The 27065-nt window shown below is 40.7% G+C and overlaps 2 protein-coding genes across 2 annotated transcripts; one reads left to right on the forward strand and one right to left on the reverse strand.

Moving 5' to 3' along the window:
• Window positions 1-4180: 4180 nt before the first annotated feature.
• Window positions 4181-6172, reverse strand: iscua (iron-sulfur cluster assembly enzyme a). Its single transcript, XM_058374782.1, has 5 exons — window positions 6020-6172; window positions 5463-5576; window positions 5269-5379; window positions 5087-5165; window positions 4181-4949 (listed from the first exon to the last, which is right to left on the reverse strand). Exons 1-5 carry the CDS (start codon window positions 6119-6121, stop codon window positions 4861-4863), a joined length of 495 nt encoding a protein of 164 aa, XP_058230765.1. The 5' UTR covers window positions 6122-6172; the 3' UTR covers window positions 4181-4860.
• Window positions 6173-7786: 1614 nt separating this feature from the next.
• Window positions 7787-26725, forward strand: sart3 (spliceosome associated factor 3, U4/U6 recycling protein). Its single transcript, XM_058374779.1, has 19 exons — window positions 7787-8226; window positions 12604-12730; window positions 13546-13653; window positions 14194-14378; window positions 14576-14681; window positions 16390-16514; window positions 16614-16769; window positions 18664-18802; window positions 19270-19377; window positions 20250-20327; window positions 20475-20533; window positions 20815-20924; window positions 21151-21263; window positions 21364-21440; window positions 22155-22323; window positions 22424-22869; window positions 23042-23194; window positions 23474-23649; window positions 24933-26725. Exons 1-19 carry the CDS (start codon window positions 8026-8028, stop codon window positions 25123-25125), a joined length of 2829 nt encoding a protein of 942 aa, XP_058230762.1. The 5' UTR covers window positions 7787-8025; the 3' UTR covers window positions 25126-26725.
• The last annotated feature ends 340 nt before the right edge of the window (window positions 26726-27065 follow it).

Here is a 27065-nt window from a genome sequence, read left to right on the forward strand (position 1 = left end):
TTGTCATTCTGTGATGCATTTTTGTCTTTATTGTATAACAAAATGCACAAATTACTACTTTAATATCTGATTAAATAAAATGCTATATATTGTATAGAATTTAACAGGGCCAGTTGGCATGATTTATCAGGGCTAAGCCCCTATTTTTTTAATTATCAATAAGTAAGCAAAATTCACAGACTCATATGAAGAAGAAAGGCTTCTGTCATAAAAAATGTCAAAAAATCCTATTGAAATTTTAGATTTTAGACTGAGATTTTTCAGCCCACTTCGCTGAAACATCCATGACATGTTATCCAGTAGACATACTTTTGTGGGTGTATTGAATGGAAAAAAAGGTGTTTTGAATGAGAAACAAAAATAGATACAGTACACCAAGCACAGATTGTCCAAACTAAGTGCAAATTACACAGAAAGACAGAAAACAGAACTGTATATTTAGAGTTTTTTTTTTTTTTTTTTTCCAAATGAAGGGTTGCAACATTTCTGTGTGCCATGTTTGGTATCTGGAGAAATCACGGCATGAAACCGGCAGATCTTTGCACATTTGAAATACTTAAATTAAAAATTAGAAATAATGAAAGCAGCTGTCTATCTGCCTCTATGTGTGTGTGTTCTCTGCCATCGACGTAACCTTAAGATTTTAACATTATGAACACTGTGCATTGTTCAACCGTTTTGACGGATGTGAGATTTTATCTTAAAAAAACAAAACAAAAAACAGTTGTCTATGCAGTTCAGGAAAAGGAAAAAAAGGAGTGGAAAGCATGAGCCTTTGACGTCAACCAGCTGTAGATTTGAGGTTAGGAAAGTCTTGGCACTGATAAGTTGCTCAGCACTGTTCAAACTGTTCTGGCCCAAGCAATGCCACAGAAAGGGCCCTATTGTCACACACAGTCTCCTATACAAAATTCAATCAATATTTCAGAAGGCCATTAGGAGAGCCGCTGTTCCGTGTTATTCTGAAAATAGGGCTTTGTCAGGTCTCTTAGATTTGGTCTTGAACCGAAAAGAATACACTCTCAGTTTCTCTTGTCTTGACTGATGGTAGTTTGAGCAATTAAAACATCTCTTAAATGATATACATCCTGCTTGCTGTCATTTGATGTCTTTCTTTTTAACTTCTGTCCAAGCATGATCATGCCTTTTAAATTTGCTTTCTATCACCTCGTCCACATAATGTCACCCTCATATACAGTATAAGAGCAATAAATTAGTAATCACTGAATTATTTACTCCGTTTACATATGACACGACTACGCTACCTGTAGATTGGTATCAGGCGCAAATGCAAATGAGGTTTATAAATGAAAGCAAAGTCCCCATTGCAATGGCACGAGGCCACGTGTTGGCGACTTCTAAAGTAAATCAACGAAAGAGTTGCTGCAACCGGAGCTTCTAAAACGGCCTCAGCCTCCAGCTCAAGTTGCCCTTCTTTTGTGCCTTTGGTGCTGAATTATTTTGGTAATCTGCCACCCGTCTGCACCCGCCCCTTCCTCAAACGTGTAGCAAAGGGCTTGATCAGTTTTTGAAAACATTTGTCAAAGTTCCCATATAGCTAAAATATGGCCTTTCTTAAAAGACTGCCCTAATGACTGACTCAAAACCCTGGATTATTGGTGATCCTCCAAGCATGTAACCATTTGTTTTGGATAAAGGTGCAATTTTGAATGTGAAATTCTGTACATTTAAAGTTTGGGCTTTCACAGTTTTAGTAAAATCGGGAGGATGACACAGATCTCAGATGGTGAAGAAGACACAAAACAGGTAAGGCAACACCTTAAGACTGCCATTAAAGTTTGATAGGCCGTTGCCTGGAATTGTCTGAACACAGAGCAGTGCAGTTTCTGGAAAGGGAAACTTGCTGAAGAGGGAGAGTGATGACTGAGAGATGAATAGCTCCATTAGCGGACTGTGTACCTCGTCCTGTTTAAGAAACAGGAACCAGGAGTGCATGAGGATGGTGAGTGATTAAAACTGTGACACCTGTATTGGCCATTTTGAGCATTTGCATTTGATAGGAAATTGACAAGATGTGTATTGATGATTAGTAGCTGAGCTGAATCAGAACTAGGCTAATCATAACCATAATTGATTTTCCTGTGGATATTTCCAAACTCCCTGTCACATCTATCCTGTTTCTACTGCTTTAGATTTATTTTGGCAAGTAATATGTTTTCTTTTTATTTGGATTCAACAAATAATTTGGTTACTGGGTACAGATGTGATTAATTTTTTTTCATCATACTGTTTTTTCCTCTTTCCTATCAGTGAGCCATGTGCCTTCACCTCCCCCTTGTACTTTTGCTCTTGTTCTGCTGTCTTATCACCTCCCTCCCACTCCTGTTCTCATGCCCTCCAGGGTGCTGCTGTCCTCGCCCAGGGGTTCTAATTCTGTGTGAGTCACTGGGCCTCCATGTCCTCCCTCGCTCTGTCCCCCTTACCACCTCAGCTTTGTCTGTGGCACGAAACCACCTTTGCAACGTAGACAATGTCCTGTGGCGGTACTCCAGCCTGCAGGAGCTGAGCCTCGGCCACAACCGGCTGGAACGCTTCCCCCGTGGCCTTCCGGCAAGTCTGGAAAGTCTGCAGCTCCAGGAGAACCGCATTACATTAATCACAGCTGGGGATCTTAGGAACCTTGGGAATCTGACACGGTTGGACCTGGAAGACAATCGCATTCGGGCCATCCAACCTGGAGCGCTGCTGAGCCTGACACGGCTGAGGATGCTTTCTCTGAAGGGGAACCAGTTGTCAAGACTGCCATCACACCTTCCAGGTTCACTAACGCACCTAGACGTATCTGCCAACTGCATTTCAACATTGGACTTGCCATCGCTTGCTGCGTTGGTAAACCTTCAGGTCCTGAAGATCAACAGCAACTGCTTACGCTCAGTGCCTGAGCGTGCGTTTGATAGCCTAACCCGTCTCCGTTCTGTGGAGCTGGCTAATAACCTGTGGGTTTGTGAATGTGACATCATGTACCTGTATCGGTGGCTGCTGATGGACAGGTTACGCATGGCAACAGATTTGGAATGTGCAGCACCATTACACCTGGCACACAGGCTGCTGGTGACCCTCTCTGTTGTGGCTATCTGTCCACGAATCCTTATGCCTAGTGAGAAATTAGCATCATTCAACACTTCCAAGGTGATACTGGAGAATTCTTCAAAAGAATCTTCAAATCCTTCTTCTGATATAATCAGAAATGTGAGAACCTCCTGTAGAAGCTCTCTTATGAACTCAAACGGAAAGTTCTCCTCAGTTGCTAACCATACAGCATCTAGGTCTCATCAGGGTTCAAACCAGTCCTCTCTGGAGGGGTTAAGCTATGAACAGTGTTTGTTACTAAACTCCACTTACCTTGTCCCTCAGACAACCCAAACACCCCACATCCCGACACCAGATGAGGATCCCGGTTGTAGGAACAACACAACCAACATCAACCAAACTTCAATCAAACCAACAAGCCAAAATGGTTTCTTGAGCACTTCAGTCCCTATATTCTCCACCAGTGAGACAGGAGCGCAGGTTGAGGCCACTCAGCGAACCTTGACCCAGTCAAATGACCCAGCTCTTGTGTCAGTACTGTCTGTGCTGTGTGTGTTGACAGTACTACTCCTGGTAATTGTAATCTTGGTGCTGAGGAGCCTTCTGTGGAGAAACCAAAGGGTCGTTCCCCTTCAGTCCACAGTGGGCAGTCAAAGGAACTCTTAACATTGGGAAGGAAGGTTGTTATCATTAAGGCTCTCTTAAATAACATAATTTACTGCTTCTGTTAACATTGAGAGTCTTACACACCATGAGTAATGTTAACAAGTTAATGAAATACACCTGCAATCACTAATATTTATCAAATCCACCACTAATCAATAAAATTAGCAACAATTCAAATAACAGTAAGTTCCAAACTGTTGATCATTTACTGCCCTCTGGTCTCTAGGTGTAAATATTAAAATCTGCTTTGGCCTCAATCCTGCCAACAACCATCATTGTTTTTATTAAGGCGTTGTTCCTACTGTTCATTGTGGCTTAAATGTATTTGGTTCTGTATCAAAAATGTGAGGATTAATATAAATGCTTTGTTAACATAATATGGTTTATTAATGTGCAAGTTCATTGTTCATGTAGGTTCAGTCATGTTACTCTGCTGAAAAACAACCCCGGACAGACAAATACATTATAGTTATACAATTTTATTAAGCTTCAACAATAGAATACAGCATCTGATTATTTTGATTAGTTGTGCGTGTATTGATAACTGCCATTTTTACAGGACATTTAATGTAAACAAATATACATTTTTAAAAACTGCCTCCGGCCTCATTCATTGTGTTAGTAATAAGTGGGTATGTTCTTTTGTTATGATCATTTAGTGCCTGAGGACAATACGTTGTATTCAGGATCAGTGGGAGTGAAATGCTTTTCTAAACAAGCATACTAAGACTAAATAGCTTGCTTGTATTTTTTTTGGTGAATCCTTGCTGGTTTGCTCCATGGATTAATCTTTGCAATAGTCTGTAAAAAAAAACAAAGAAACAAAAAAAAACAATCCAGACCAAATGCCTCCATCTTTGTGCGTGATTCAGAAAGACATTAAGAGAAAACCACCACCATTTCACACATCACTCCAAAAAAAATGTAAATGCTTCCTCTCTACACCCCAGAGCAATCATGACAATGCAAACACGACATTAATCTGAAACCCCTGCAGGGGGCGCTACACACGCTGCAATAGTACTTTAGGATGATGTTACTATAAGGATATGTTTGGTTTTTAGGCAGCACAGTCCAGACTTAAATTATGCAAAGATGTCAAAGCATTTGTTTGCACTAGAGAGAAAGATTTAACAGTGCGGTTTAATTTCTAGCCTCCGCCACTTTCTCCTCATCCTTCTGTTTTAGCTTGTAGTCCGCCAGCGCGGCCTTGATGGCGTCCTCTGCGAGCACTGGAGGAAAATAAACAGCAATGTCAGCGGACTTAAACAGACACCCTGCTTAAAATGAGGTGCCTGTGTAACGAGTACGTAATAAATAAAGACCCCAGATAAACACAGCTGTGCCACAGCTGTTGATTTAAGCTTACTAGAGCAGTGAAGCTTCACCGGTGGGAGACACAACTCCTTGGCGATCTCGGTGTTCTTGATTTTCAGCGCTTCATCAATCTAGTGCCGTGAACAGAAGCAGAAACACACACACACCGTGTGTGCAGTTTAGTGCACAGTGTTTAATACCCTATGGATAAAACATACACACAACACGACATACCGATTTGCCTTTAACCCATTCTGTTGCCAGGGAACTTGAAGCGATGGCTGATCCACAACCGAACGTTTTGAATCTGGCATCCACTATCTTGCCGTTCTCGTCAACCTGGATCTGTAAATACAAGACACTCCTGATCATGTCCACAGCGCATACAAACACACACACTAACAGTGAGAAGATCAAGTCCAGCATACCTGCAGTTTCATGACATCCCCGCAGGCAGGAGCTCCTACTAAACCGGTCCCCACATTCTTGGCCGTCTTATCCAAGGAACCAACATTTCTTGGGTTCTCATAGTGATCCACCACCTTCAAAATGTCACCAGGAACGAACAGGTTAATAAAGGATGACTTACATAAACGCAACGTGCAAGAGGGGGCGCCATGTGGAAGTGAAAGTTGGGCCGAATCCCAAATGGATCCAAACTGGTGTTGTAGTGCACTAGATAGTGAGGAGAGTGCCATTATTTTATACACTATAGTAAAGGGACTAAGACGGGATTTGGGATTCTGCCTCAGGATAACTGACGGAAATTTTTACAGCACGAGATAAATTTAACGCGGTGTTTTATAACTTACAATTGTAGAGTTTGTGACCTTGTGTGCTTTTAGCAAAAGGTGCTATTAATGCTAACTACAGCTAGCTCCCTGAAGTAAGCTATAACAGTTCACCTCATCCTCGGGCCTAAAAAGTTCATTCTGTCTTACGGAAAACCAAGAAGAGATAAACATGCACTGAAATATCCACTCACTTTTTTGTGGTAGCAGCAAACAGTTTTAATCTCCGGCGACGTCAAGCTCCTGCCGAGAAACGAGAAGGACGCGAAGCAACTCCTGACCGACCCGAGCGCCATGTTCACTGTGACGTCACCACCAAGGGGCGCGTGAAATGAGTTCACCAATAAACAAACGATCCCCGACGCGGGCAGCTGAGGGCGCTGCGGCGAGTCGAGTCCTTTTTAGAGCCGACTCAGATTCTGAATCAAAAGAGTCGATTCTCCATAGTCTCCATAGATTCCAAGGCTAAAACCGTGAGACGTGAAAATCTGAACAAAAAAGGTGTAGTTTTTACGTACATACTATACTGTCACTCCTGACAGTAAGAATAATAAGGGATCTTTACACATTTTCAACTTCCTTTGAGAGTTTTTCCTTTGTGCAGTCATGCAAGAATTCCCCAAATCCTATTATATACAGTTTCTTTTTATACAGAGAAACATCTCGTAATAACAAGACACAAATATGTCATTAATATGAGACAAACATCTCAATCTTATGAGAACTGGACAAGACAAACATCTCATTATTTGACGTGTCTTCTTCATAGGAAAATGGCAAATGGCTCAATTGACAGAATTAGTACAATTTTGTCATTCTTAATTTAACCACCATTAGATTTTCATGTCACCTGAACACACACACCAGCGTGTATAGGCTTATTCCTAAAGTGAACTACATGGGAATCTTACATTTTTTGTATATGACATGTCCACAGGCTGTCTATGTAGTTACAAAAGCCCACTGAAACTAATGGAACAGCATGGCATTTTTTTTTTTGTGCTGTATACCAAAGACACTTGGGTTTGCGATAAATGGATGGCCATTAGACAAGAGTTTAAAATATCAGCTTTTATTTCCTGGTATTTATATCTAGATGTGTTAACAGAAAGCAGAGAACCTTTTTTGTCAGTCAACACAATTTTAAGGCAAGCAAATGTGTAAGAACAGATAAGTCGAAGTATATTAAAATAAATAACCTTTAATATTTCTTCTTTTGTGATGCTTTTCCAGGCTTTTACAACATTTCCGAATTGTTATTTGTTTCAGGGGGTTTCTCCCGTAAGTCTTCTCTTAAGAAAGTAAAACCTTTCACTTTCACTCATGACAATGTCCTTTATTGAGTTGGAGTGTTTTGGATCATTGTCTGGCTGCAGGATGAAGTTTCTCCTTATTAATCTGAATGCTTTCGCTGTAAATTGGCAGAGGGAATGTTACTTCTGAATTCATTCTGCTGCCACCATCATCAAAAACGATTAGTAAGAATGTTCCTTAAACAGCCATACAAGCCCAAGCCGTGACACTACCACCACCATGTTTCATGTGTGTTTTGGATCAAGAGCAGATCCTTTCATTCTCCATGCTTTGCCCTGTCCATCATTTTAGTAGAGGTTCATCTTGGTTCCAGAACTTTTGTGCCTTTTCTCTGTATTTCTGGCCATCTAATTCTTACTGCTGATGAGTGGTTTGCATCTTGCGGTACAGCATCTATATATCAGCTATCTTCTTTGAATGGTTGTGATACCTTCACCCCTGCCCTGGTAAGGTTTTAGTGGCATCACTGACCATCCATTGTTTTGGGGTGGGGTTTTTCTTCATAGCTCTTACATTAGCTGTTGTTTCTCTCTTTCTCTTTCTCTTTCTCTCTCTTTCTCTCTTTCTCTCTCTCTCTCTCTCTCTCTCTATGATGAGTCGACTCCAAAGCCAGGGTCGTAATCAAAGAGTCGACTCTTTTTGCGTTCGACTCCCAGCGCTGTTTAAACCATCGCTCCACAGTTATCACATCAGTGTTTAACACTTTCTCTGGCAGAATGTTAGCGATTCATGACTATCCTACGCTATTTTCCCTTTCATAAAGTAGACATTTCATGACATAGGCTCAGGAAAAAAACAAGCGCGGGTCTGGTTTTTATACGTACCTCATTGGATCAGGCTGCAGCTCGGGCACGCGCATCCTGTTACCAGGCAGACCCTCATAAACATGGCGGCGACTGGGAACGAAGCTGAGACGCTCTTAGCTGATATCAAGGAGGAGGAAGAAGAGGCCGAGGAGATGGAGAGAGAAATGGAGTCGGGAGAAGAAGAGGCAATGGGCGTCGAGAATTCCGAAGACGAAGATGACGACGACACGTCGGAGGACGAGCGAGAAAATGAAGCAGAAATCCAGCGCTTGGAGGAGCAAGTAAGCTAAGCTAGGCTAAGTTTCGCTGAGCTAGGCTAACTAGCCAGTCTACAGCTATGAGAATGAATGGCGAAGACCTAACTAGCGTGCTAGCTTAGCGTGGTGCGCAGTTAAGCATATAGTAAAAAGTGTCCCTGATTATCGCATTCTGTTGGTGTAAGTGATGTTTTTAATGACAGATATGTTTTCAGTTATTGTGTACCTTTATTAAGAATTAAAGAAGGCGATAGCTGGTAGTTAGCATCACCTTATGCGCCAGCTGTCTCTGTCCAACTTTAGTGTTTTGTCTTTTACAGCAAACGAGCAAATGTTTATGTCGACGAAATGTCCGCCTGTGTAATAATCTGAGCTTGATCTGCAAAATGAAAGTATGTGGCTGAGTGAGACACGGGGAAAGCTGCCTTAGCAAAGGAGCATGTAATCAAACTGCGCGCCATGCCGTGGGCGTGCAACACAGCGCCTTCTCATAATAACCCCGAGCAACTGCTTGTGGGAATTCAGCAGCTATTTAAATGTGCATTTGATCAGATGAACCAGTCGGAGAGGTGTGTGGAGACATCTGTACAGATGTGAATTAGCGACCCGCTGGACACTGCGCTATAATATCCTCTGGGCACGAGCGCGCTGATTGCGATGAAATTGTTATGAACGTCGTTTTCTGGCTCGTCTTGCGCGGGATGACGTCACCCGCTAATTTGCATGTTAATGTATTCATCGCGATCATTTGCATATCAAATCGTAAATGAAGGGACATTTGGAAGATTTTCGCTTATGATTTATTTCTTGTAGAAAGAAGTCATCTTTGGTCACGGCCTCGGGCACAACCTGTTTCATAATTAACTATACATGTGTTAATAATGTATGTGTAATAATACCGTACTAGCCTATTTTTGTTGTAATATTTGTTCGAATAACCTGAAAGAAATATGAAACAAGATAAAAAAAAAAAAATAAAGAACCTCTAAGCCCAAGTGTATTAATTGCGTGAGAAAACTAGTACAAAATGCCCCCCCCCCCATGTCATTTTATAGACGCTCAGATTGATAGGCTGCTGTACATCCAGTGGGCGGAGCTTCAGAAACTGGGTGGTGGGGGGCAAGATCATTTAAAGGTGTGTTATATAATAATTTTTATTTATTTAAAGATTAAGTCTCTAATGGCTAATGGTTAGGTCAGTTTGACATCTGAATGGTTCCCACCCATGCTTATGAAGCCCCGCCCCCAGGATCTGCAGAGACCCATATTTGAATTGGTTTGAAATTGGCTTTTAGGAGATGTCCCTAAAATCAAGCAAGCATCCTGAACCAGAGGTCACTTTTCCAGTCAGGTTTTCCCAGCGACTTAATACACTTTTCCTAAGGTCATGTTCTTAGCCATTGCTTTTCTATTATGCTCTGTATGTTTGACCTGTTAGTGAGTGGAACATTATTAACCATTAAACACCTAATCTTGAAAAACGTACTGTTTTGCCTAATGCACCTTGAAAGAAGCGGTTACTCTATATATGTTACTATATATTCAAGAAGAGACTTGAAAACTAATAATGATGTGCAAGATTAGGACAAACAATGGTGATCAGTGACCGTTGGGAAGCAGTGGTCACAAGTGCAGCACAGTCAGGCGTTACACACTGATGGTGTGTCAGGCGAGCCCGCTGTCTCAGCTCGTATAACAGAGTCTGTGATGTGAGCTGGAGAGCTGTATCAAGTTTAAGACGGTCACTTAACTTCTCAACTTCTGTTCAAAAGTCACTAGATTTCTTGATAAGCTATTTTTATATTAAAGCAACTAAAGGGATCTTACCATATCTATCAATAATGCCTCGAAATTGTCAGCTTGCTTTGAGATCTCCTTCAGATCTCTGCGTCCTGACGTGATCATTCTGTCTTCTCAAGATTATAACAGCAAAATGTCTGTTTCATTTACAAGGATTTAAAACAGCACGACTGCCATATGGAGATGACGAGAGATTAGTACAAGGGATTGGAATAGAAACATTAATCAGCACCTTCTGACCAATCAAATTTGAGCATTTAACGTCTCTGTGGTGTAAATACACATGAATGTGCCGGTAATATTTTAATGGGATGTTAATGAGTCACACATCTAATATTTCCTCAGCTCTAGCTTCTGTCTCTGACCTGCTGAGATAATCTATGTAGCTCCAAAGAGGTGCACTGTGTAGCTGTGTACACAGAAGAGTGGATAATGAAGTGATATGTGTAGGTTTTATAGTTTTCCTGGTGGGTTTGGCAGCAGGAGCAGCTTTGGGTGAACTGGAATGTCTGTAACATCAGACAGAATAGAGAATAAGTGAGGCAGTGTTGAGAATCCTTCGTATATCTCATGTAAGGCATATTTCTACTAGCATTATACAATGAGAAAAGGGGAGACGCAGCACATGAGCTGACTCAGAACTGTACATTTCATTAATGGCACGTATTTAAACAACAGTGGGTTGATTGACATGTAACATTCACTCTTTGTTAAACTGGCTCTTTACTCAGCACGATCTTTGCAGGAAGTAGCCTTGAGAAGGCAGGAGTTGAAAAAAAAAATCAAGCCATTATATAATCTGAGCTTTTACTATTGAATGGTACAAAATGTTCACAAATGACACATTACTGCATGTTTTATGTAAAAGTCCAAAGTCTGTGTGTGTATATATATATATATATATATATGTATGTATGTGTGTGTATATATATATATATATATATATATATATATATATATATATATATATATATATATATATATATATATATATATATATATATATATAAAAAATAAAATATAATATAATTTTTTTTTTGTATTAGTAATCCACCATCATCGTGTCTTGTTTTGTACATAATTTGCACCCAGACACGATCACCAAAAAGTGGAAAAGTGTATTATCTGTAATAGAGCCTCTGGTCTTTATCTATTATTAATTCCCTCAACACAGAGTAACTGTTTTCTTTGACATGGTGATTTTGTCATGCTCTTCAGATTTCACTAAACAAACATGAAACCCAGCAAGCTCCCCAGTGTCATGGTGTTGAATGGTGAAAGTCTGATTAGTCTCAGACAGAAGGCTGTGTTTGTTTCTTTCACTAATCATGGCTCGTCTGCCCATTCTGAGACTTATTACAGTTGTTTACTTGGATCACTGGAAAGCTTATTTATTTCAGTTGTGCACACAGATTTTAGGAGAAACCAATAACTGAAGACAAATAAGACTAGCTGTTCTGTTTGGACAAAAGTAAAGTTGTTAAGCTGTTGTCTTTATTTGTCGCATATGCATTACTGCACAGTGAAATTCTTTTCTTCACATATCCCATCTTTGGGGGTTAGGGTCAGAGCACAGGGTCAGCCACGATGCAGCACCCCTGGAGCAGGGGGCGTTGAAGGCCTTGCTCAAGGGCCCAACGGTGGCCGATTGGCGATGCTGGGGCATCTTCCAGTCAACAACCCAGAGCCTTAACCACTTGAGCTACCAACGCTCTCTAAAGGTGTCGAAAGAATCACTATGCTGTGGTCACACAGTGATTTTATCACTGCAAGTCATCAGTCGCTGCACTACGAAGTCGTCACTACTACTAGTTGCTATAGAAATAAGGATTGTGTGTGTACGGTGCAACTAGGGTGTGACCGTGTGTCTAATAGCTGACATGCTGCAGTGGCTGAGCTGCGTTACTAGAGAATTTGGCGCGCAGCGTGTTCAGGAGGCCATTTAGCTGTTATTCATGCCATTTTCAAGGTCAGCTCTGTGAGCTTTGCCTTTCATGGAGTTTTGTGGTGGTAATTAAATGTAAATCGTTTTGTACGTTTGCTTATTTACGAGGACGTGAGCATGAAGAAAATCAGCCTTAATGAAGCTTTTGTTAACCTGCTGGGAATGGTTAGTTTGGTGTTCATTTTAAAAACATTTCCACAGAAATTTGCTAAAGTGGAAACAAATAACGTTAGAGTTTGTGGGTCTGGATTTGAAACGGTCTGACTGCTGAGGAAATGCTATATTTCGTGTGGCGGATACCTTTACATTTGCCACACTAAAGAAGTAGGACTGTTAATCCAAAAGTGTTGGCTTCTTTACTCCTTTGTGTTTATTAACATCCTCTGGTAGCCCGCTGTTCAAAGACATCAGCACTACTTAACAAGTAATTAGTGGCTATTATGCAGGAGTCTTGGAGGCGCAGCAGGTGATGTGACATCCTGAGCACCGAGTTAACAGATGTGTATCTCATGCTTCAGTGGGGAATATTTGTGCAATGTCTTTACCTTAAGCATTTGTGTAATGTACCTTACCTTTACCAGCTGTCAGCCTGCATCACGTTATAGCTGTCATAACGTTTTCACTAACGTCCGCACTCTTTGTTTGTGACCTTGCAGCTTTCGATCAATGCTTTTGATTATAATTGCCATGTGGACCTGATCAAGCTGCTGAGGCAGGAAGGGAAGCTGTACAGACTGCGCAAGGCCAGGCAGAAGATGAGCGAACTCTTCCCACTTACTGAAGGTGTGAGCTTTAATTTTTCTTTTTCATTAACAAATGAATATAAATATCATGTGTTATTATTTTAAGTGTGGATTTGAGGTGATATGCTCTCATATATCTCACGTGTTTGTAAAATGGCTTATGTATATTTCAGGTGCATTATCACTCCCCTTTTGGAAGCTTTTTGAGCTCCTGCTTCATTATGATCCAGATAACAAACATTTTAATGTGCAGATTTAGTTATGTAACTGTTCATTTGTTTGGCATGTGGCTTTTGTTATTCACACATCTCGCTCTGTGAGCTCCATTGTCATGTCTGGTCTTTTTTGTTACTCTGAAAAATGATTTTTTTTTTTTTCTTCTTCAGGACAAACTGTTCTAATGTTTTGTCAGGAATGATAAAAGACTGGAGTACCATGAGGTTTATATATAACACAAATAAATTAATGAATGTCTGCTGTACTTTTTGTATCACTGTGGGTGGTAGCAGCTTCTATTCCTTTCCATCTGCTAGGCTCATGCATGACGTAGTCTTTTAGTGGACATTCATATAATGTGCTCGTGGGACTCTGAGTCACACATCTGAACCTCATGAAATGATTACCCTTGATCTTCGCTGGTTGAATTGAGCTTGTGATGAACAGTTAACATAGAGCAGGAGTCAGTGCAATGAAAGAACGCTGCCACAGATCATTTATAACTCAGAATGACATTATAATTGGACTGTATGATCTACCGTCATTCAGCAGACAGGAATCTATAACGTGTATGTATGTTTTGAGAAATCTAGCATGTTGCAATCCTTCACTGACGCCATGTTCTGATCGGCTGCGCAGAGATCTGGCTGGACTGGCTGAAGGACGAAATCGGGCTGATTGAGGGCGACGAGGCGGAGCGCGAGAAGATCTACGAGCTCTTTGAGAAAGCTGCAAAAGACTACATCTGTAAGTGTAGCCCCGTTTCTTTAAAATGTCTGAATGAACAGCAGTCTGACCCGCTCACTCATCCAGTAGCAGTATGCTGAAACTGAACACTTTCAGTTTTTACATTTTTGTGGCTTTGTTTTTACTCCCATCTGGCAGTTACAGAAAACAGCTGGCAGGTTGTATATAACCAACCTATTAAATCCATTGTCTGTGGATTTATGATATTACATTTTGAGTTTCTAATCAGGAAAAAGCCATCTGTGGTGATGGCAAAAGAAATTTCATAAAAATAATAAATCCATGACTCATTGTTGCTCGTGGTAGACCAGATGTTAATGATACGAAAGGAAGAAGAAAAATCCTGGAAGACTTATCTGTGGTAGAAAGTGTAATGCCACCCCAAGGAGAAGCTACTGTTTCCCAGACAGCAGACAATGCAAATATAAATAGAAAAGAAAGCTTTTCCAGAAATAGTGTGACAGTGCAGGAGGAGGATGCTTGCTGTTTATGTTCATAGTATTTTTGTGGCCTTATTTGTATGTGCCGTCTCTCCCACAGGTCCTGATATCTGGTTGGAGTACGCTCAGTATTCTATAGGCGGCATGGGGGCTGCAGGAGGCATCGACCGGGTGCGCACCATCTTCGAGAGGGCACTGACTGCTGTGGGCTTGCACATGACAAAAGGAGCAGCACTCTGGGAGGCCTTCCGGGAGTTTGAGATGGCCATCCTCTCCACCCTCCAGGTATTCTAAACCTTTTGCTTCTGTTTTTATTGTAGGCGCTCACAAAGCAGCTATCCTCTGATGAAAGATTTTGTGTACAATAAAAATCGGATAGAAATCTACCAGTTTTTACGGTGGAGAAAAATAGCTGATTGTGCAAAGATCCTGCTCCCTGCCATGAGGGATTAAACATTAACACACACTGCTATCTGTTACAGCCTCCTCCTGGCAGTATCTCGAGTCCTGAGCAACAGGAGCAGCTGAACGTGCAGCTCGAACGAGTCCACACTCTCTTCAGAAGGCAGCTTGCCATACCTCTAATGGGTAAAGAGGTTACCTCCCTTTTTGTTTCTTTCATACGGGTGAATTGGTCTGTTTATCTCTTTTGCTCTCTCACAGACAGTCACCTCTTATCTCCATCTTCTTACTCATATTTAGTCAGTTCATCTGCTTCTGTCTGAGAGAATAATGAAATAATGAAGCAGACCGGACACCCAAACAGAGCTATAGTTACATCCCCATAAATATAATGCATCAGCTTCCCAGTTTGACCATCTAAATTGGTCCAAGACAATGTCTGGAGAAATGTGACTCGGTGACACAGATGGTACACAGAGGAGTGAAGAATAAAGTAGAATAAAAATTGAAAAGTTCCAACCTGAAAACTATTCAATCTTATTATACTTTCACTGTGAAAACTCACTGCATCATAAGTGTGTGGTTTTAGTGGGGTTTTTTTTCATACAAACCTACACAAGCGCATGTGCTGTAAAGAGCCAAGAGAGCTGCCCACCCACTCCACCTGCGCCTAGCCAGATGGTGTGTGTGTGTGTGTGTGTGTGTGTGTGACATAAAAAGGAGAAAGCCAGAACTGCTTCTTCTCTCACTGAACAAAGCCAAAACACATATTCCATTCCTGAGCACCTTGGCTTGGTTTCCCTGGCTTTTATGTTTTTTTCTAGGAAATTCATATTCTTGTGTGACCGCAGAGACCTGCTTTGGTGCTGCTGTGTTTCATATGACCTTGAAATGAGAAAACAAAATTGTGTATACACACACAAACACACACACATGTTCATTAATGCAGATATCCAATCAGCCAATTATATGGCAGCAGCACAGTGCATAAAATTTGCATGCATGCAGATTTAGGTCAGTAACTTCAGTTTATGTTCATATCAAACAGAATGGGGAGAAATGTGATCTCTGTGACTTTAACTGTGGCATGGTTGCTGGTGCCATATGGCCTGGTTTGAAGATTTCAGATACTGCTGATGATTTTCACACACGGCAGTCTGTAGAGTTTACACAGAATGACGTCCTGTGAGCAGAGGGTCTGCAGGCTCAAACACCTTGCTGATGAGAGAGATCAGAGAAGGGGAAAAACAGACTGGTTTGAACTGACACGAAGTCTATAGTAACTCAAATAAGCATTCTTTACAACCCTGGTGAAGAGATCTCTGACTGCAGAATACATCAAACCTTGAGGTGGATGATCAACAACAGCACATGATCACGTCAGGTTCCACTCCTGTCATCCAAGAACAGGAGTCTGAGGCTATCATGGTCACAGACTCGCCCAAACTAGACAGTTGAAGATCTGGTCTGATGAATCTGAGTATTGTTAATGACCACATGCATCCGTTTATGGCTGCAGTTTACCATTATATAATGGCAACATCCAGCATGACCATGCACCATACCATAAAATACACGTCAAAGAATGTCACCATTCATAGAAAACCATTTAATTATATGACCATTTGATGATGGAAGGAAAAGGTCCACCTTGACAAAATCCCCTAAAAAAACACTTCTGTTTCATTTGAGCTGTAAATGAGTTGATGGTGTAGTGTGGGTTAGGATACATAAAAGCTAATGGTGATCAGTGAGCATAATTTAATGTGCATATCTTTCGATGAAAAAAAATGTGCTACACAGATATAAAAACTAGATGAGCTTCTCTGGTCCCGAAAACTGAAGAGTGAAAGAATTTTTGAGTGTATGTTAACAAACCTTCCGTGATATGCAGATATGGAGAGCACATACACCGAGTACTCCGATTGGGCGGGTGAGGGTGTGCCAGAGACGGTCACGCAGCACTACAAGCGAGCTCTACAGCAGCTGGAGACTCGCAGGCCTTATGAAGAGGCTCTGGTATAACACGTGTATTACACACATCATATTTCTATAAATGAAACAATTGCACTCTGTCCACCATGTCCACATGTCTCTGTTCCTCTCTCTGCACTGCAGTTGGTGTCTGAGCCGCCGAAGCTGGCAGAGTACCAGAGTTACATTGAGTACGAGATGAAGGAGGGAGACCCTGCTCGAGTTCAGATCATATTTGAGAGAGCGCTGGGGGAGAATTGTTTAGTTCCAGACCTTTGGGCTAAATACACTACTTATCTGGTAAGTGTTAGAACACGCAAAGATGATACTCGGTGACTTTTGTCATACACAAAGACATACCATAGCTATATATGAGGGAAGGAGGGATGGAGCGGGAAATAAAGATTATTCAACACGGAACCACAACTTTTAATACATATTAAACGTTTTTTTTTTTTTTGCTTGACAAATTCCTAAGAAAGTTTAACTAAAAACAAATTTGTTATAGAATAGTAATTATCCTCTAATGTATACTGATATAAACAGAACAAAAATCAGCAAAACGGATATTTTAGCCTGAATAACTTTCTATCCTTACTGGAACATTTTATAGCACAATAAAACAGCTTTTGTGATCCAGCCACAACTGAAGAATGCTTTTAATAAAGAACTAATTTTTTAAGCTCCTCACAGCAATTGAATGTTGAAGTGCCTGGGTGAACCCATCCCGTTTACACACACACTCACACACACACACACACACACTCACACACACACACTCCGTATGCCAGGTGTTGTTTTTTTTTCCTCGGTGTGCATGCCGCCTGCTGCATCTTGCTCAATTTATTCAAGAGCATTTTAATGAAATGCTAATGAGATGCGCTGGCCACGAATGCACAACGGTCCATTAGGGGCCTACGGACCCATTAGCACAGATGGAGAGAGGAGCGGAGGAACGGAGAGATGACGAAAAGACAGCTTCAGGTGGAACAGAGCAGGAGGAAACACTTCCCAAGATAAATTGAGGGAACACTCTCATTAAAAAACGAGAGAGAAGACACCCAGATGTGCAGTCTTCAATTTACATTTTTTTTTAGACTGGGACTGACACTAAAGGATTCTAAAACAGTGGCTTTTAGTTTTATCCAGAAAGGTTCTCTATTGTAGTGCATTAAAAGCAAATGTCTAATTAGATCCACTGTTGCATGCTTGTACTCTAGCCAGATTAAAATGATGCCAGCTGTGCATAACTGAATTATATGCTCCTTTTAACATTAAACACACTAGCGCTTTTATTTTGATATATTTATATTGATATATATGCTTGGTGTCTGATGAAGAGCACCTTTGTTTTAAAAAAAAAATAAAACAACAGTATAATTTCTGGAAATAATAGTTGCCGTGGCACATCTGTAAAATGCTTGAACTTTGTTGTATACAAAATGTGGGTCACATTCTTAAAAAATAATAATGAGGAAACACGTTTCCCCCTCTTCAGTTCAGCAGACCCCAAATGTGCGTGCCAGTGTGCAGACACACGCACCTCTGTAGTGTTTCTCTGGGAATACATATTGTACTTGGCTAGGAATGAATACTGATGCATGTCAGAGTTATTCAGTAACATGGGGAAGATGATGGAAAAGAATTCTGGACATCACTTCGTGTTGCAATCGCGGTCTCCAAAACTCTAGGATGTTTTCGGAAATTGAATTTCGAGAATTGGATTCCGTTTTGAGACAAACAGCTTCATGTCACAAGACAAGAGGGCTGGGTTCCAGGATGTAGGTTTTTTTTTTTTATGTAAGCATAAAGCTGGCTCCATCTGTTGGTAGAAAAACGGAATAGTTTGTTTGCTCATCCTAGCAGTTAGCAATCATGGAAAGAGACTTGAAGAGCAGATTATATTAGATGGTAATGAAATATGAATGCTTTCGCCTACCTTGTTCATCAAATCTTCCATCAGACTACACAGTACAAACTGAAGAAATTCGCGTCTCTTATTAGCCAAAGTAAATTGTACTAAACACTGCCAGAATGCACACTGTGATCCACAACGTTTTCTTAAGACCACTAGGGCAATGAAAAAGCCTGTGTAATAAGGCTTCCTTGTGAGTCATTAACAGTAAAAACAATATTTTAATTAGTATAATTAATAACATTACATAATTAAGTCATTTTTATATAATTTCTCTAGGATCGACAGTTGAAGATCAAAGACCTGGTGTTGTCCTGTCACGAAAGGGCAGTCCGGAACTGCCCCTGGACGATGGGCTTGTGGAAAAGCTACCTGTTGGCTCTGGAGAGACACTGTGCAGAGCATCACATAATCTCTGGTACTGGATACATCAGACAGAAGACAATAATATACAGACAGGTGACCAAGTAAAGGGAAAGCCACCAGAAGAATATCCAGATTCTACAGTTGTCTGGAAGTGTACTTAAGTGACAAACATTATTCTTCTCAAAGATTTTCCTTTAGTTAGTGTTATGATCATGATGATGATGTGGTGGAGATTGTCACACCAAAAATTCTCCCTGTAGGTGTTTGAGTCTGAAGACCGGGATCATTCAATTTACACTAATTTCATTTTCATCAAACCATTATGTTGGCCCTTTTGTTCTGTGGATGGGGGAGGAGTCATCCTGAAAGAGACCACGCCCACTTGTATAGTCAGAACTTAAATTTTTTCTTTTTACTTGTCACCTGTCTGTATATGTTGAAATAAAGTGTATGAATTGAGGGTGACATTTCCAGCACCACTGCATGTCTTACTTTCGTTTCGATTTTGTTTTTCTGTAGATGTATTCGAAAAGGCACTTAATGCTGGTTTCATACAAGCCACAGATTACGTGGAGATCTGGCAGTCGTACCTGGATTACCTGCGGAGACGTGTCGATTTTAACAAAGGTGAGAAGACGACTTTGCCAGTGTATGTAATACATTCTTCTTCAGCCCTAATGCTGATTGACCAAGAAGACATGTTCGCTCTCTGAGGAGCTCTGCGGCTAATGTAGCAAACGAGTAATGGAGGTCTGTCTCAACCAAAACCTTTCTCGGTTTAGGGTTAGCATTTCATCCTTCAGTGGTTTCATGTAGACTCACTGATGTTCTTTAGAACTCTGTCTGATGTTGTGCAATCACTTTTTGTCTTCGGGGCATTTTCCTTTCATACGGACTCTTTGTGCCAATGTGCCAACTCCTATGTGTTAAAAAAAAAAATCATGCATTTGGCAAATTTACTGTAATAAATAATTCATAAAGTATTATCCCACTGAAGCAGCAGCAATCTGAACTCTAATGATCAAGGATAAAAATGGCCCGAGGAGGAAGCAGTCACCGGAGGTCGCTAACATTGCTGGGCTGATTTGCATAATGTGATGCAGAGCTAAAGCACAGGCAGAACTACAATTGTATTATTACTCTCATTACTTTAACAGTTTGGACGGATGCAATGTAATATTCATAAGTTATTCATTAAGAAACATTTGGAGCGTAATTATTCTTTAAAACCAGAATTGTAGCAGAAAGCCGGAGGTTATACAGATGTACTCGTGTTTTCACTTTGAATGATCTTATAAATCTAGGCTAGTATTTACAGTAAAACAGACGGGTGAGCTAGACTTCCATTAGTCTCGTAGCTCAAGTGTAGGTTTGGAGAAGCAAACATCAGACACCAAACACTGTCTTGGCTTATTGATTACATTAAATGCACGTTTCATATTCTTGAGACATTTTTAAAGGATTGTGCTGTTCATTTATCGATGGGTGATTGATTACAGAAGGGAGCAGAGAGCTAGAGGAGCTGCGGGCAGCTTTCACACGCGCTCTCGACTACCTGAAGCAAGACGTGGAGGAACGTAAGTGGTGTACTGTGTGTTAATCAAGCATACATCAAGTGTTTGTTTATGGAATTGTTTCCATAAATACCATCTCTTAAATGGACTCTTATTGGTACCAGTGCAGTTTGATATATTTTTGCTTCAATTGTGGCAATCTGGTTACAGGGTTTACAGAGAGTGGTGATCTGACTTGTACAATAATGCAAATCTGGGCCAGGATAGAGGTGAGCACAAATCACACAATTAACATGTTATCATTAAAAAATATATTGATTATACACTGAAATCATTTGCCGTGTTTGAACTGAGTAAACAGTTTTCCAAATGCAAGTAAATACTACAATATTAAAAAGGAGTAATGTGCCCAGACAGTAATTTTTACAGACGTGTTGGTGCACAATACAGTGTTTTTACATTGCGATTCTAGTGCATCTGAGAGTTGGAACTAGTCTGTAAATTGACCTCCAGCCATTTTCTCTAATTTACTGTTTGTTCTCTTCAACAGGCTTTGCACTGTAAGAATATGCAGAAAGCACGAGAACTGTGGGACAGCATCATGACGAAAGGGAACGCTAAGTACGCCAACATGTGGCTCGAGTACTACAATCTGGAGAGGTCAGTATTGTACAGTGAATACTGTTATCACCACATCAACCTTTAGCATGTTGGCTACAGACAATAAAAGCAACACAATTCGAGTGCACAGCTCTGCCATGTTTCTGTTCATAGAGCTGATGTAACTGAAGTGTTTATTTTATGTTTGTGATGATCAGAGTGAAGGTAATATTACCTATATTATAGATATATGGATATAATAATATAGGTATATATCTGTCCTCAGGTCTTATGGAGATGCTGCACATTGTAGGAAGGCTCTTCACCGAGCAGTGCAGTGCACGTCAGATTATCCAGAGCACGTGTGTGAAGTTCTTCTCACATTCGAGAGGGTTGAAGGTAAGCGCTACAGCACTCAAAAAAAAAACTTTTAGCTGTTTCAATTACACATGAATTGAAAGCCTGCCTTTCCCTAACGGCTCATTGTGTCCATCCACAGGTTCGCTGGAGGACTGGGATGCTGCTGTACAGAAGACCGAGTCTAGACTGAATCGAGTGAATGAGCAGAGAGTGAAGGCAAGACTCTTATTTACCTGTCTGGTTGAGCGCACACATTCTGTTGTGTTGTCCCTTTTGAGTTTAGAAAACGATTTATTTGCACATCACTGTGTAAATCATATTCAGGCCTATATTAGGTGTTTATTATAAAATAGCCTTTCTGTTTCAGCTGTATGACCTTTCACTTATTTTTGCAAGTGTGTTTTTGTTTTTGTAGTAATCAGCATGACAAAGTTCAATATATGCCAAATTGTATTAGGCTGTTTGTTTGAAGCTAATTGAAATAAGAGAAGGTGAGCAATGCAGTAGTAGACTCTCTGAGAAGTGGTGTGTAAAGTTGTGTGTCCTGCCCTGTGTGGAGCTGAAGCCAGATCTGTCTCTATTTACTGTTTTCACTAAGGCAGGTGCACAGCTACATCCATGTTACTGATCTGCTACTTACAGTTGAAAGGAAGAAGCAAATAAGATCATATTGCAGTGAAAAGCGATAACTTGGTGATGCTAAACCTGAGAGGAGGCGGTAGGGATGAATGACCTTGCTTAATCTGGGAATTATTCCTGGTTTCCTCAGTTGGAATTGTTTTAAATGAATAATGTCTAATCGGTTTAATATTTGGACCATTGATCTCTAAAACCATATTTGTGCTACGAACATCTTTCCTCCGAACCCATCAGATGATGTACGTGTGCTTTTTACATCGGGTCTTACATCTGATCTGTAATTCTGTACAGGCAGCAGAGAAAGAGGCCCTGCTGGTCCGGCAAGAAGAAGAGCGAACCGAACAGCGTCGCAAAGCCAAGGCCGACAAGAAAGCACAGAAAAAGAGCCACAAAACGAACAGGACAGGAGACAAAAGGAAGGCAGAAGACGTGGATGATGACGAATGGGGAGAAGAGACTGGTAAGGACTGTAAAATAATGCAGTTTAGAATAAAACACTGTTATTTTAAATTGGTTTATCAGGTCATTCACTTACATACACTTGTACCTGATCTTTCCAGAGCGCAAGAGGCATAGAGGTGAGGAGGATGCATCTGAGGAGCAGATGGAGACAGAAAGTGGGCTGTTTGGGCGCCGTGCTCCTCCACAACACAGAGCAGAGCCTCCAGCCGCCCGGAAAAACCAGCAGGTGGTGACAGAAATAAAAAATACAACGGCCAGAATGCCAGATGATCGCAATGACTCAAAAAGCGTATTCGTCAGTAATTTAGCCTTCAATCTGGACGACCCAGAGGGCAAACTGAAGGCTGCATTTGGGAGCTGTGGGACCGTCATACAGGTGCGACCCGTGTTTACTCCAAAGGGCGGTTTCAGAGGATACTGCTACGTGCAGTTTGAGGACGAGCTGGCCGCTCAAGAGGCCCTCAAGCTGGACAGACAGGAAGTGGATGGACGTCCCATGTTTGTGTCTCCCTGTGTAGACAAGAGCAAAAACCCTGACTTTAAGGTACGTGTTGCCCTTAAGGGTGGCTGTAGTTTAGATTTAAGTGATGTGTAATATATTTTTGCAAAATAGCAGGTTTTGCTTGATCCTGTGGAATTTTTGTGGCTTAAAATTTCTGATAGCAATCGACTTGAATTACGAATTAAATTATTTACTACTTCACTGCTTTTGCCAGGTCTTCAAATACAACACATCAATGGAGAAGCACAAAATCTTTATCTCGGGGTTGCCTTTCAACTGCACTACAGAGAAGCTGGAGGAGCTGTGTAAGGAGCACGGCACTGTCAAAGCCGTCCGCCTCGTCACCAACCGCTCCGGCAAACCCAAGGTCTGTCTGGTTCAATTTAATTTCAGATTCAATCATATTTAACTGTACTAGGACCATGATGATCTGGAAATGAAATGTTTAGAAAATTTCCTATTTTCCTTCTCCTTTTTTGCACAAATATCTACAGCTAGGAGAATCACCAAACATGGAAAAGAGTTTTATGGCTCTATTACCACAGTTGATTAAGATGAATGTCTACGCAGTGCTTCTGTTTTATTTGAAGACTACAACTACTGTAAATGTTTGTTGAATAACCCATGATGTGTGTGTGTCGTCCAGGGCCTGGCCTACGTGGAGTTTGAGAACGAGGCGCAGGCGTCTCAGGCCGTGTTAAAGATGGACAGGACCAAGCTGGAGAATCACACGCTCTCTGTGGCCATCAGTAATCCGCCAGCCAGGAAGACAGAATTCACATCAGCGCTGGGAGGCATGATGCCTCGTCAGAATCAGGGCACGTAAGTACAACAGCACCTCCAAGTGGAGGGATATGGATTTTTCACTGTTGATACTGGATGTGTTGTGGAGGTTTGAGCTCCAGATAAAAGTAAGGATTAAAATCTGACTGAGAGTGTACTATATGTCGACTATACTGTCAACAATTGTTTCCTTATAGCACAGCGGTTTGCCTGTGACTACAGGTTTTGTTTATTTCTTTATTTAGAATGATACATATTTATCTTTTTACACACGCACACATGTGTGAACTAGTGGTGTAACAGTACACTCTGATCATGATTTGGTTCATGACACTGGCTTCACAGTCTCTATTTGATTCTCACAATATTTTATAAATTAAATTTTAATAAAGCAAAATTAGAACTGAAAAGACGTTTTTTTCCCCCTTAGTCATAAACAATGCATTAATCAAAGTGAACAGATTATAAATAAACTGATAAAAATTTGATTCACACACTTCTGTGATGTCACATTTTTCCATCATGTTATAGTTTCCCCTCCAGTTATAACTGCATCAGCTCCCATATTTTTCCTGTGTCGTGAAGCTAATAACCAAACAGATAACGTTGTTGTGTCCACCTCTATCCTGTGTGGGCTTAAACTTCAAATCTGACTTTTACACATTTTACAAATCTCTCAAACTGGAGACTCCTCTAAAATGTTCAACATCGCACAGGAAAACTGCACCATATAACAGATTTAGAAAAAATTTGTTTACATGGCGTGTCTGCTATACAAGTCTCCTGTCCAACTTATTATTACAGACAAGAGTTGCACTTGCTTTCAACACTTTATATACTTGGAGCGAACCACGCATGCTAAGTTGCCTTGGCTGTACAGCGCAAAAGCCAGTTGATAGGAAGGAATGTAGTGTGGCCATATTTTGCCTCTCTGGCTGATAAGGATGGGCAGCCAACAGAAACCACAAAACCAGTATGCAAACAGTGTTAAAAGTCTTTTCACTGCAAAACACTCACCAGATACGATGTCTACAGTGCACTGGGGAGCTTTCTTAAATGATTAATGAAATGTTCTGTTTTTTTTTTTTGCGTCAGGGATAAGCTAACTACTCTTCTTGTGTTTGTGAACTCATGATGCTTCCATGTTTGTGTTTTTATTGCAAATAAGTTGGTATGTTTATCAGGAGAAGAAAGAGGCCATAGTCCAGAAGTGTAACGGGCTTAAGACTGCTCATCGTCGTCATTTTTTTTTTTTTTTTAATATATATATATTTTTATCCCAGACAGTTTTTGAAAATGACATTTTTATGTTCTGATTTCAGTCGTGGAAAAGGCCGTACACAGGTGTCTTTACTCCCTCGCTCTCTGCACCGTCAAAACACACCCCAGGCGAAAACGGAGAACGGCACCGCAGCCAAACAGCAGGATGGCATGAGCGACGGTGTGCAAGCTGAAAACCCCACAACAAAGCCCCTGTCCAATGAGGATTTTGCGAAGATGCTCCTGAAAAAGTGAAGAAAAAAACCCCACCAACCCGTAAACTTGCCTTGTGTCAGAAGCCATTCTGTGTCCTTAATGCGATAGAGAGGAAGAAAAGCAGCGCTTTACATTATTTTTCCTGTAAATACACGACCCCATCCAAGTTCTATTAAAAAAAAAAGAAAAAAAAAAAAGGTTTTAACAAGATGTCCTTCAAACGAGTGTTTCATTTGTTTCTTGGGTTTGGAAGAAATGAAAATTGGGATATTTTCTTTTGTACATGATGTCAAATAATCCATGTGACCCTTGTTGTTTTTAAAATTAGGCATATGCAAGATCTTAATATTTACTATGGAAGTATAGTGTGTTATAAATTAGAAACTGTATGGTTTTTTTCATGTACACTGCTTTGATCAGGAAAGAGAAAAAACAAGAAAAAAAACGTGATCATTTGTTAAGCATAATTTATTAGAACCCTGGGACGCTCATTGAAAGCAGAATTCAGGACTCATTTTCTGGATTCTGTAATTAACGTGTTCACAGATTAACTAGATTAAAAAAGTAAGTAAGTATTTAGTAGGATCTCGTCAGCCGTTTTATATCCACTTTTGTTTTACTCTGGACTTCTTACCTGGTGGTAGTAGTAGTGTTTCGTTGCGCTCCTGGTGTTTTCACCCTGAAAACATTTTTTTCTTTTTCGCACAAACCTCCGAGTTTGTCGTGTCCTGGAAGTCGAGGTCTGGTTTTAGGATTATAGCTACAGATGGCTGACACGTTAGTTCTGCCTTACATTGTCGGCGCAGTATTGAGAAATACGACTCTAGTGTTTAAGCGAGGCTAGCATTTCTGTCGCATTGCCAGACCGCACAAATCCAGAACCTTGATCCAGGCTCGAGTCCATCGAGTTGTGGGGGGGTTTCGTTCTCGATAGGTCTGGATTTCCTTCCGTCTGGCTGTGACGTTGCCTTAGATCGTTCCCTGTCTCTGTGGAACCGAACGTTTTAAGTGATTAAGAATCTATGCAGCTGTTCATTGCTAGAACCTTCCATATGAGTTCACCTAAATAATTCCCCCGTTCCCATGGCCATACTGTATATACGCCATAACGTTTAGTAGAAGTCATTTTGTCCAAATGAAAATGGAAGGCTCGAACCTTTAACTGAATATTTATTATGTGTGATGTATATTATTTTTAGAATCCCCACCACCACCATCGCCACCGGTCCCTTTTTACAGAGTGTTTGTTGAGCATTCGACTCCCTCACCCGGGAGGCCGTAACAGTTTTGTACAGCGTTTGTATATTTTGATCTGAAGGAATAGTAGCTCTAAATATTTGCTTCTGATCACCACAGTGGCCTAAATAGTAACGAGAAAAGAACCGTGCTGTCGCAATGTCTTGTTCAACTTGTCTGTATCTTCATTTCTTTGAAAAGTATTGCTCTTAACACCCCTTCATATGCCCCCCTTACCTTTTTTTTTTTTTTTTAAAATTCAGTCCAAATATATTTACCTGATACATTTTCTGTATCGTTAAAAATTGTATCACTGTATTATTTCCCCCCTCCATAATTCTTTTCCTTCGTTGTTTCCTCAATTGTTTATTAAGAACAATTAAAACATATGTGGTCATTTAAACGGTGCTTGCTTATTTTTCTGTAACGTAAGATATGAAACTCTAATCTTATAGTATTATTATTATTGAAAAATACACTAATCAGGCATAACATTATGACCACCTGCCTAATATTGTGTTGGTCCCCTTTTTGCTGCCAAAACAGCCCTGACCCTTCGAGGCATGGACTCCACTCGATCCATAAAAGTGTGCTGTAGTATCTGGCACCAAGATCCTGTAAGTTAAAGGAGACTTGAAGGATTCTTTTGATAGATACTGACCACTGCAGACCGGGAACACCCCACAAGAGCTGCAGTTTTGGAGATGCTCTGATCCAGTGGTCTAGCCATCACAATCTGGCCC

Source organism: Hemibagrus wyckioides, linkage group LG22 (assembly GCF_019097595.1).
Source record: "Hemibagrus wyckioides isolate EC202008001 linkage group LG22, SWU_Hwy_1.0, whole genome shotgun sequence".
Lineage (NCBI taxonomy): Eukaryota > Metazoa > Chordata > Actinopteri > Siluriformes > Bagridae > Hemibagrus > Hemibagrus wyckioides.